At 42.5% G+C, this 12,468-nt stretch overlaps 1 protein-coding gene across 1 annotated transcript in view; it reads right to left on the reverse strand.

Annotated features, from left to right (window-relative positions):
• The window catches only part of mctp1a (multiple C2 domains, transmembrane 1a), a 117,686-nt gene that overhangs the window by 52,260 nt on the left and 52,958 nt on the right, over positions 1–12,468 (reverse strand). The window contains exons 5-9 of the mRNA XM_076104802.1: positions 11,314–11,425; positions 9,772–9,810; positions 6,803–6,967; positions 6,440–6,570; positions 5,456–5,642 (exon numbers count right to left, since the gene is read on the reverse strand). Of these exons, the coding sequence (XP_075960917.1) occupies positions 5,456–5,642; positions 6,440–6,570; positions 6,803–6,967; positions 9,772–9,810; positions 11,314–11,425 (634 nt within the window). The remainder of the gene's footprint in view (positions 1–5,455; positions 5,643–6,439; positions 6,571–6,802; positions 6,968–9,771; positions 9,811–11,313; positions 11,426–12,468) is intronic.

The raw sequence follows: 12,468 nt of genomic DNA on the forward strand, positions 1-12,468 counted from the left end.
GATATCACTGCACACTACCTCCATGGCTGCGTGTGTGTTTGCTTGCTTTACTGAGAGACGCAGGCGAGAGCATAAGGCTGATAATATTATAATAGATATATTATGGAGAGTAGACGCATCCAGTGAAGCGTGACTGACGGTGATATCATAGTTATGAGGCAAACACACACTGACCTCCTGACACACTGTCCAGTTTACACAACATCCAAACAAAAAGAGGGGAAAAACACACCAAGTGTAAAACAAAAAGTCAAGCGTACAAGCTAACTCACATACACCCACACAATCGCCCCCCTGGTATTGCTCTCCTTCTTGCATGCACACACACACACACACACACACACACACACACACACACAGTCGAGGTATGCTATGTGGCCCTGTGACGGACTGAAATGAGAAGGGAAATGCAAGGTTTTGATTACCAGGAGAAAGAATGATGACTGTGTAAAAACTAGTCTGTAAATCTGTGGAATAAAAGGTAAAACCTGTGGAAATCAGCGGCTGGGCCATGAGGCACAAACACACAATCATAAACTCATGCTTTTGTTCAAACCCAAATGCTCAGGTATAAACACATACATAGAAAACCTATATCGAGGCCAAATTGAGTAGCATGTCGGCGTGTCTTAAAAGCAAAGTGGAAATGCACTTCACTTCAATTTATTTCTCTCTCTCTGGCAATAACCCCTTCCATCCCCACAGGAGTAATTATAATTTAAATTTCAGAGTCAGGGCCAGGCTACAGACTTAATTCATTATTACCAACTCTGTCAGACTCTGCCTGTTTCCAGCGATATCATTGTCCAAAAGCTCTCTAAAGGAGATGAGAGGGGAGAGTGTGTGAAAGAAAGAGGGGGAAAGGGAGAGAAAGAGAGAGAGACATACAGAGAGAGAGAGAGGCAGTGAGGAGACAACTCTCGATTTTAAGACACGATTTCTCTGAAGATACAGCTGCTTGTTTTGATTATTGGGGAGCAGCGAGGAAGAGAGCCAGAGAAAGGGCATGATGGAGGCACCAGAGGAAGACACGAGGGCAACATAATGGCGGACCGCTTCATGTGTTCAACAGGAGTTAGCTAGGAATCCAATGTCATTACTTTTGTGTTCGAAAAACTATACCTGGCATCGAAGTCTGGTCGGGTTCATAATCCTGTTCACTTAGTGTTGAGTCAGATATTTATAGATTTAAGTTCCATTTCCACCAATTTCACTGTTAAGATTACAAATCTTGTTTAATTGTTTTATAGTTCTTCATTTATATCTACATTTTGCCAACTTCGACTGTCTTGTTTAGGCAAAGTTCTAGTACAGCTGCTTGTGTTTGGACATTTAACATTTGATAAGCTTCTGTTATTATAAGGGTATTAAAAATTCACCATGAAATCATAATTTCAAACGATACCACAGCAGTGGTTTCCGTATTGATACACAGAAAAAACGGCACAAATGGCACCGAGATTGAACGAAGAAAATGAGACAGAATTACTTCTTTAATGTATGGATGCAGAACAACCCATCATCCACACTCCATCCCTTCCTCCCAGCATACAGGCTCCCTGAGGGGACATTTAGGGTTCAACCTCAATCCAGGACTGGTGGAGAGAATACACCCATCCTCCTCCACAAGGATTCACATCCTCATCAGAAAGATAAACAGCAAAAGATGGAGTAGAAGGACAGACAGACAGGTAGAGAGGGAGAGCGATGAAGTGAGGCCATGACCGACCCCCCCACACCCTCATTTACGTCTCCCCCACAACCCCATCAGCAGGCAGGCAGACTGACGGGGATAAGGAGGAGCTGAAAAGAAGGGATGAACAGAGGAGAAAAGAGAAAAATGGAAGGACAGGGTTGGCTTTCATAAAACAAACCCCCGCCCTGCCCGTGATTGACATCTTGTCAGTGTGACATCTTCTTCCCGTCGCTGTCACACTCAACAGCCACACAAACACAGATGAATCAGCCGCAGCATAGGCTTATGACTGACTGTCATCTTTGCATCTTGTCACCTTTCATCAGAGCTCCATATAACATTTCACACACAGACAGACACAAAGCGTCTGCCCGGCAGAGGACATTAAATCAAATGCACGTGAAATGCTCAAACGCAAACCAAAATGCTTACGCCCTATTCCCACTCCTGTTCATCAACTCGGCGTCAGCCTGTCAAGATTCTCTCTCGAAGTTTGCTCTCTGCCCGTCCCACACTAAACTGCAGCCCCTTGTCTCACTTCCTGTCCAGGTTGTGTCCTTTCTCGTCACCTTAGAGCGGTGCACTGGAGTGGGTTGGAGAGGAACTGCAGGTGTGTGTGTGTGCGTGCGTGCGTGCATACATGTGCGTGGGTGGTGAAGTGCCTCCACTTCAGCGGAGGTCGCCATGTCCTCCTCCTCTCATCCACCCATCTTGCGGCCACCTCGGGCCCATTAAAAGCCATTAGTGTGTGTGCTCCTTTGCCATCATAATGCATAAATCTCTTTCTCTCCTTTTCCCTCTCTCCCTCTGTCTGTCCCTCTCTACTTCTAGGAAACAGTAATTAGGGATGAAGGAAAGGTTACGGTGAGAAATAGTACATTCAAGGCAGTTGACACTAAGTGTATTGCACCGTGTTGCATGTAGCTCTGCCTCAGCTGCATTCAAAGTAGTTTGCAGTAGAAAAAAAATCATGTATGCTCATTCACACGCATACACGCGGTACATTCAAGTGTACAGAGGCACTCACAAACCCGGCAGATAAACACACACACACACACACAAAGCAGTCACTATGCAGAACAGCTAGAATGAGAGAGACATTAATGAGCTCGGCGCGAGCATCAGATCCCAGCACTCAGGTGTCTATTATCTGCTGTCTTCAATGGCCACAGATTGGGATGAGGAAAAAACACCTGCTAAATACAACGCAGTGACCTCATTGTGACCACATGAGGTGTGGTGTGTGTGCGCTCATATGTGTGCGCATGTGTGTGTGTGTGTGTGTGTGTGTGTGTGTGTGTGACAAAGACATTTGTCGGATTCAAAATATGTAATGTCTTTTTAGAGATTCAGGTTATTAAACTGAGTTTGCATGCATTTAGATGCATGTCTTTTTTATTGTTTAACCTGAAACACATTTTGCAATCCAATGCTACACACTGCCTTAAAGTGAACTTGTATGTGCGTTTTCATGAGGAGCAGCGGGGGAGCATGAACGGAAGATTTCAATTGTTTTCTCTTCCTCATTCTTATTTATGAAGGTATCTGCTCTTTAAAGCTATGATGACAACATGGTTCTTGTGTTGCTCCGAAAACAAAACCCCCCATCTTATTTATTAGATAGCTGACGCAGGAAGCTATTGTTTTTGCATGTATCTGAATGTGTGTACCTGTTTGTGATTAGCAATAGCGGATGCTTTGTGCGTGCTGCACAGCTGATTGCAAGCAGATAATACCGGTCAGTAAAAATGTGCCCAAGCATAATAACATACACCTACCTACACATGCACACACTGGGCAGATTAGTGGGCTTTGAGCAGCACCGTTCTGTATTAGTGGTGGTACTTGGTCTTATCGGTGCTCTTTGATAAGGTACATCTTTATTAAATTCTCTAACTGAAAGACGGCCAGTCTGGGGAAAAGGAATATGTTAATAGGTAGAGACCATTCAAGTCTTCAAACCGACCTCACTGTGCCACTCCATCGGCAACCCCCCACCTTCCTCCACCCTATCTCTCCATCCCTTCATCTGACAGGAGGGCCACAGTGGCAACAGACAAAGAGTGGAGGCTGCCGGGAGAGCGGGACAGAGATGGAGAGTACTGGAGAGAGAAGGAGGCAGGAAAAGAGGCAGGCGAAGGAAGGAAAATGTCTCGCCTTCAGCGGAGCAGAAAAAACGGGGTCTGCACGAGTTGTGAGAGAGGTGAAATAGCTTTTTCTTTTCATTTTACACGCCTTCCCTTCCCGGTGCAACCCTCATCCTTTACCTCTCGCCCCCTATTACACACATTCACACACACACACACACACACACACACACACACTCTCTCTACGCCCTCATTTTGTGGCTGTGAGGAGAGGCACAGCGTGTGCATGTCCCAGTCCTAGAGCTCCCCCCTCTGATCTTGGGTGGATGCTGCAGCGCGGAGCAGAGTGGTCAACCTCCTGTGGCTAGCCAAAGAGGCACCGCCGCGGTTATGTAGGTCGCTGCCCCCGTGTTTGGCCTTTGGAGCCTCGCCGCTGGTGCCACAACGTAAGACGCAAACACACACCAGCTGGGACGTGACGTTAGCATCCCACAAACACACACAGCTACTTAACGGTCTGTACGCGTGGTACTCATGGAGAAATTGTAATAATGATTTAACCAATCTTGTATGTTATTCAGTTAAAGTATGTAAATTAAATTAAAAGCATAAAGTTAACAAATATCTTTTGAAAGTCATGACTGAAAGGAGATATGGCGGCATTGTGTGATAAGAGCGGATTCTGTCGATGTGTAGAGAAATGGCCCGTGTCAAGGTTGTCAATGAATGAAACCTATTGAAAGTGTGTGTGTGTGAGTGTGTGTGTGTGTGTGTCTCTTTGTAGCAAGCAGTGAAGATAACAGGGAGTGAGGGGTTAACTAGGCTAAGACAAAGACATAGGCTGAAACTATTGTGTTGAGTGGAGGGCCTCTGGGGCAGATGGGGCCTTAGAGCTCTCTCTCTCTCCACTACTGGAAACTCAAATCAATGACAACTGGCTAACAAGCCCAGACATTTTACACACAAATAAATGATCCAACATGCATTAATCATAAATGCACAACTCAGTAAAGAACGCTGATGCAAATACCGCACAATACTCGCGCCTTGCATCATAGCAACAGAAACAAACCAGCAGTGCGAGTCTCCATCATTTCCAAACAGTTCATCCAACCCCCGTGTTTCTTCCTTCCATTGTTAATCTCATCCCCCTCTTCACCAACTCCTCTGCTCTCCACTTCTTCCAACTTCAAACCGCAGCTTGTAGGATTATATTTTCAAATCTCAATAGCTTGTAGAAAAAAAGACTACTTGATGAATTAGTTAGCTTCATCATAAAATGTGAAACAACTGTGACTTTACAATATTCTGATAATAAATGTGTGAGTGAGACGAGTGTGACACACGTAACATAGCCACCAATTAATGGAAGAAGCCACAATATCAGGTATATGATCAATCAGTAACACAAGGCGTGAAATTTGTTCTAGCTATGTGATAAGGAGAATATTAAGTATGCGGACATTTCTCTAAGTATGAACAACTATGGAAACTTTGGCATACTGGTTATTGTGAAGTTGTATCTACCCTCTAGTATTTTCAATATTTTGATGAAATGATTTAGGTCTCATACATCGCTTACTTTCCTCTCAAAAGTATTCACACAACACAATCTTTTCTTAAACTCAATACACAACACAAAGCCTTTTATTTTACAATAAAACAAACTCACATATCTCTGCATGATCTGGTGTCTCTCGTGCGGGTCGTCCAGCATGTTGACTGACAGGTCCGATATTGAAACGGCGGCAGAAGCAGTGAGTGTAACCAACAGCACCAGCACACCTTCACCTTCCTCCAGTGGCAGGTCCAGCTTGTGTGTGTGTTCTTTAGTCAGATGCGACAGGTTGATGGTACACCTAAAGTGCACACACATGCACAAACAAACAGAATTAGATTTTGTGGGGAAGCTGACTGCGCTGAAACACATACTGATTGTAGCTCTGCTTAGCTTCCTCTTTTGCAGAGGACAATAAGGACTAAACTTAAAGAAGTGCTATTGTTGCCATTTTGTGCGGTTGAAGTTCGCAGAAAAATGTCTACAAAGTAATAATCACCACAGAACGTCTGTAAAGTTCACAAAAGAAGTCACACAGAAAGAGGTCTCCCATTTCCCTTTTGGAAATAAAGTGTCTACTAGTTATCCTCTCAATAAAATGACCTCATACATCGCATGTTTTGCTGGAGAATGGCAACAGCCTAGTTACAGTACAACAAGCGTGATGTGTGTCAGATACAAGCAACTGCAGACAACTTAGTAAAAGCTGACAGTTAATACCTTTAAGTCGGCACTCGTGAGCATCTTCTCTTGACTGAATGCATTTTCTGGCATGGCCTTAATATATCTCCAGTTAATACCAAGGCCTGCAAAAGTAACTACTGGCCTTGGGTGCAGAGTTCAAAGCAAAGGCTTCCTCATATGCCTCCATGCTACTATACTATAAACGTGAGGTAAAAGATTAGTAACACAGCTACAGACATGGCCATTTGAACTAAACTGTTGGAAATACCGTCATTGTGTAACCTCTGTAAGACCTGTCTGAATAAGTCCTAAATGTCAAATATATGCATGATTTGGGTAAGCCTCCTCTAGCTATACAACCTGACAAAAGACAGATAGCTACATGTCCACAAAGACTGACGAGGACCACTGTACCTTCCCATGAAGTCATCCTTCTTGCCAGCATCTTTGTCCCAGACCGTAATGTCCACGTAGCCTCCCTGTTCATCGTACAGGTGGAAGTCAAACTGCTCTCTCCACTGGGGGTTCAGCGTTTTGGGAATTGTCTGCGTAAACGACAGAGGGAAATGCATGGTTTGACCATATGGGCTTGTACATATATTGTTGAAGGTTAGCAAAACCTAATTAGTCTTTAATACAAACTATATAAGTGAAAAGGAATTTTTCAATAGCTCGAGTGTGTGCTGAATATTGAAATGAAAAAGAAACCTATAAAGAGCCTTGTTAGGAATTGCATGGAGGTAACCCTAAAATAAACACTCAAACAGGAGTATTTACCTTGCTCTTGTACTTCTGATGTCCCATCTTGAATTTGACGTATGGGTCACTGAGGCCGTTGGCATCCATGGGCTGGAGGCTGAGACCTTCTATCAGACTGATGCTGACGATACCTCGCCACAGCTGGGCTTTTTTGTGCACATCTGACAGACGCATACTCTGATACTGCAGCAGGCGCACGCACACACACACACACACACACGCACACACACACACACACACATTCAAAGAAACATTTACACAAACACGTGTGCATTCATACATAAACAAGCATGTACACAAAACACCCACAAAATAAAGAAACAAATGGATAAATTGGACCCAAGCTAGAACTATGGCTTGTGCACACTTGGTCAACAGGAACATAAGCGATCCTAAACACATTGAGACAACAAAGAGAGAAGCAGGCAAAACACACAAGACTTTTACACAAAATAAGATAATTATAAACCCAATTTATCCATGATGTGTGAACTAACATGACATGCCAGAACATCACCATGAATTACAAAAACATAGTATCCCACTATTCTATTTAATCAAGTCTAAAGTCCCAAACATTTATTTTGGAATGCTGAGAAACTGAAACAAATGCACTGTATCCTCCGAATGATTACTAAGAATCTACTGTAGACAAAATAGCTTACAGTCTGCACAAGATTGTATATGTCATTGCATGAGTCTGGCATTTTCTGTGCAATGATAGAACTAATACAATAAAAATAAACAGGCGAGTGATTTGTATACCGTCTTATCCAAAACGGGCAGACCACCGAGATGCTGTTCCAGTAACTCTGTGAATTTCTTATTCCATCTGGCTGTACTGTAAGTTGACAGCCCTGCAAATTCAGATTGATGATTCTCCATAGTTTAAGTCTGCTTTTTTTCCAACAGTTTTCTCAGCACTTACAGGCCTATTTAACCTCTCTTTGAATCATGTCAGTATCCTTCACTAAAACAAAGAGCAGGGTATTTATTTGTCAAACAAATACACCCCTCTCTCTCTCTCTCTCTCTCTCTCTCTCTCTCTCTCTCTCTCTGCCTTTCCCTCTCCTCCTTCCTCGTTAGGGAGAATTTATTAGCATAGCTTTTGTTTTGCGGGCGAATTTCATTAAACTCTGAACAAACCCTGCCTTGCAAGCGCAGGCCTTTGATCTGGCGATGGAGCCTCTTAATTTCCATTCTCCAGACATTAAACAATGCGAATGGCTCCCTGCAATACAGCCAACCTCCCATAATGCAACTCCCACATCTTTCATTGCTCCTGTTCACTTGCTGCTAACACACTGTATGCTAATGAAGAGGTCGTTGTTATGTCCTACTCGAGCACAAAACCTGATTGTTTCCTTGTTTTGTTTCTACGTATTTCTTGTTAAAGAAAACCACGGGCTATTTGAATTGGGAATCCACATCTCTCTGCCAGAGCACAGCAGGAGAGAGATCATGCACCGAGATGTTCCCAGGTTGAAAGTCTTATAAAAAGAAACTAAGATTCAGTTTAAGAACCAACACAGCCACATAAGTATAACTTATTTCAGCCCTTTGGAAGAATAAAAACATCTCAAGTACCAAAATAAGCATTTTTGCCTCGTGGTAAAGTTAGAGAGACCTGGATTTAATATGCATCTGACTCATAATCATTATCTCAAACTACTTCTTGAATAGCATCTTCTGCTGTGGGTTAAACACTCATTGATGCTTCATTAAAAAGAAGTGGTTGTGTAAAAATAACTGTGTACTTGTATGCAGAAAAGCACGGAGGCAGGGAGGACTCAGGAGCAGCGCCTTTCTGGAGGGGTAACACAGCAGCTAGTTAGTGTTTGAGCTCATTTCCGAGTCACAGGCGGGGTGGCCCAGTTTGGAAGTTTGGAAGCTTCAAAGGCTCCGTTTGGGGAAGCACGATACAGCAGGACGTCTGCCCGGCTCTGACCAACATATCACATTTTTCACTGAAAGGACGAAAACATACAGTGCCTCCAGCTGCCATTTAGGAGATTGCCGAAAAGTAAAACTGACTTTCCCTAATACTAATACTACTGTATTTGACCGAAAAATAAGGTGAGTGCTTCATGCATTGAGCCAATAAAAAAAAAATACAAAAGCAGAACTTCGACCAGCATGCTTTCTTTTAGAAACTTACAGCCAATGAGAATCACAAAGAATAAAACCAAAAAAGTAGCAGTCTCTTATGGCAAGATGAGAACTTGAAATAATGTGAACATCAAAAATCTGCACTTAATGCAAAGGGGTCTAAGAGCGTCCTATAATCAGTCCACAGAGTCAAACAAACTTTCATGTGTCAGTGGATTTGCTGTACAGGACTCCTTTAAAACCCCTAAAGACAAACAAAGTGCTTCATTTTCTCACAAAGCAGCTGCAATACACTGTGCAGATCAAAGGTGGAAAAGCATGGATATATCACTGCACAACAACAGCTTAAAAGGACAAAGTTCAAAACGGATTATTTTAATTGACCGATAACACACACAATGACTCCACTGTAAATGTCTGCAGTTTTAGCCAGATTATAACTGTTCTAACATTAAATATGTGAACAGTGAAAACTGTTTTTAGTTTTTTTTTAAACAATGGCAGTAATTGTAGTGCATTAATTCCACTCTTGGTGTATATTTATATGACTTATGTCTTGCCTTCAAACATGTAAATACAATTCACCTTTAGGCCAAATCGCACATGCGTTCCAAAACAATTGTTTGCACCCCCTCGGGTGATGTAAATAGCAGGTGGTGTATTGCAACTTGTGGAAAATAAGCTAGTGACAATGAGAACTAAAGAAGTGAAAAACGGCTAATTCCACTGTGGAAGGAGGAAAAGAAGGGCGGAAGGGTGAGGGCCAGGGAGACTCCAGCCATGTAGCAGGACAGGTGAGGTGCAGTGCGGTCGGTAGTGGGGTTACAGTACAGTCGGAAGTTGTGTGGATGGGGAAGTTACATGCTGTTTTAGTTTACCTTACTAGATCGTTTCCAGTTCCTTCTCAAAAGCATGGTCTGTAAATGAGACAAAGCTGTTACAGAGCGCGCCCCCCCCCCCCCCCCCCCCCATTGCCTCCCCCTCAGAGGTTAAAGGGCATGGGCAATGTGAAGATGTTAGCCACAGCCTGGTGCAAGGGGGGGGGGGGGGGGGGGGGGGGGGGTTATATAAAAAGACAACGGCAGCTGTCATTCATCCAAGTTGAGTAAGCAAGGAGTGTACAAGAAGCGCTCTTGTCATATGGTGTTATGAAGTATTTACATAAGCAGACATGCACACACGCACATATAAAACGTATACATGTAGGTGAAAAGTAGCTGCAGTTTGTGCCTCTAATACAGTATAACCATCATTTTTATACTTGATACTTTCACAAATGCAATTAAATACTAGACCCAAAAAAAGACAGGATTGTTGTACTTAAAAGAGTAAATACCGTTTTGTAGGATTTACAGACTATTTTTTTGAAGGTCTTGCCGCAAATACTTCAAATTATTTTGTATTTCTGCTTATCTGGATTGAATATAATCATCAATGCAAAAGGTTCAAATACAAAAAGAACCATTACACGAGTAGACTATTGACATGGGCACAAAGAAACAACTCCCTCATGTCAGACCAACTTCAGAACACAGAACAGGTCCTATGCAGAAACACTGTTGATGCTCCATGATTACTTAAATCACCATACTATTAGTTGCTCAATAAAGAATTTAAAGTAGATTAAAGCTCTGCCTCTTCCCTTACCTTTTAATACCAGTAGATGGCAACAGAGAGAGTCATCCAGAATGTACTAGTGCAACCTTGTACTCATTTTCTTCACAGTTGGAGAAATCTAAAATGATGCTTAACCTAAATAGAATTTATTTGTTCTGTCAAATGTGGACTCTCTGAACTACAGTACTAAATAAGCAGCAGAATTAAGACATCAGATCAAAAGGAATAAAATATTTCCCCCATGACTCTGCCTTGTTCCGGATCGAGCATGCAGGGGTCCAATTAACCAAACAAATAATTGAACAGAAATAAATGCAACTCTGAAACATTGAGCACGTCCGTAGAGGCACGGGCTGACATAATTAGGAAAGAGAATCCAGTGCTCTTTGAACATAGAACTTTTCCACAGAACATATTAATTACACTTGTGTTTATGCTTATGCATTTGCTGAGTTGAAGAGTTTCCAGTAAGTGATGCTGAATGAAGCCAGCACATTCCAGTTCAACACAGCCTGCCTTCTGATCACTGTCTCTGATGTATGGAGGAATGAATACCATACGACTTAAATTGACTTCTTTGTTGTTGTTTTTTAACATATGTCATCAGGAGTTCCTTTTGGCTACAGTATATATCAGGCATATTATTCCTTATCTTGGTGTGATGCATCAGAGATTACACACAGCGGGGCAAGTAAGATAGGAAGGTATTATTTCCCTGACTGAGGAGGAAATGTAGTGTGTGCAGGAAGAGAGCGAGAGAGCCGAATGAGTAATCCGATTTAAAGTTCAAATATTTTTCTTACAGCATCACTCACGTCTCCCTCCTTTGGTGACAGAGTGACCGCCAGTTCCAGGCTACCCAGGTTATGTTCAGGATACTGTGGGTCCTTCAGGTCCAGCGTCACATCCAGTGCCCTACAGGGAAGCACAGTAAACCACATACAAATGTATACTGCAAGTGCTTCCATGAATACTGCACATTCACGGATTTCGCTTATGTGTACATAAATGAATGCATGCATTACATGCACAACTTAACCATCCAGTGGATACACATTTAAATCACTTCAAGTGTAACTCAACAGATGTGGCGACATTTTGCTTCCTTCCTCTTTACATACTGGCTGCTCTTCTTCAGTGAGATACGACCACAAGCGGTCAACCTAACTAACAATCTTGAATCATGCATAAGGATGTAATTAGTAAAGGCCATAGCATGTCAGGTGACTACTATTAAAAAGAGCACACCATTTCAGGACAGTACGAGCAAAAATTATTTTGTGAAAAAGAAATATGACAAAAACATTTCTCACAATTTAGATTTTGATGAAAATGCATTAAGCTGACCCATTGAGCCCTCTCCTCACACCCATGCTACATCCACACAGGTGTTTTCAAGTCATCATTTTAGTCATTACAGTTCGACATGTCGCAGTATAAAAAGCCCTGGTGTGAACCGTAAAATAAAAGATCGCTAAATTCTATTAAGATGCTTTGATTTCATGGCCTGGTATTGTGCATGCTGGCTCACTGTCACACAGTTATGGCTTACTGTGCTGGGATGCTTGCATTGTTAATTGTTAACAAAACTTCTAAAGTCTAAATGTCTGCTGTGAAAAATGTCTATTACCAGCATGGCTGACCCAACTCACACTTGACAGGAGGTGTAATCAGACAGAGTAATTGAAAACACCTGAAAATTGTGACACCTACTCCAATGTGATTAATGGCACAAAGAAGATGGCACACATGAAGTTTACAGAGAAAACAAAGACTACACTAAGAGGTAAATTACTACGAGGAACTTGAATTTTGTGTTGATTGTGGCGGTTCCTGTGGGCAAAAGCGGTATTGCTTTTCCATTTAGAAGCCCAGTGTCTGCTCAGTCCTAGTTCTGGTTCTCCCATGCCACCGTTCTGGTTGCTGATAAGGGTCGAACTAATTTCGCAAATGTGAAA

The sequence above is a fragment of the Anarhichas minor genome, unplaced genomic scaffold (assembly GCF_050575085.1).
Source record: "Anarhichas minor isolate MPS153535 unplaced genomic scaffold, ASM5057508v1 ptg000030l, whole genome shotgun sequence".
Classification (NCBI taxonomy): Eukaryota; Metazoa; Chordata; class Actinopteri; order Perciformes; family Anarhichadidae; genus Anarhichas; species Anarhichas minor.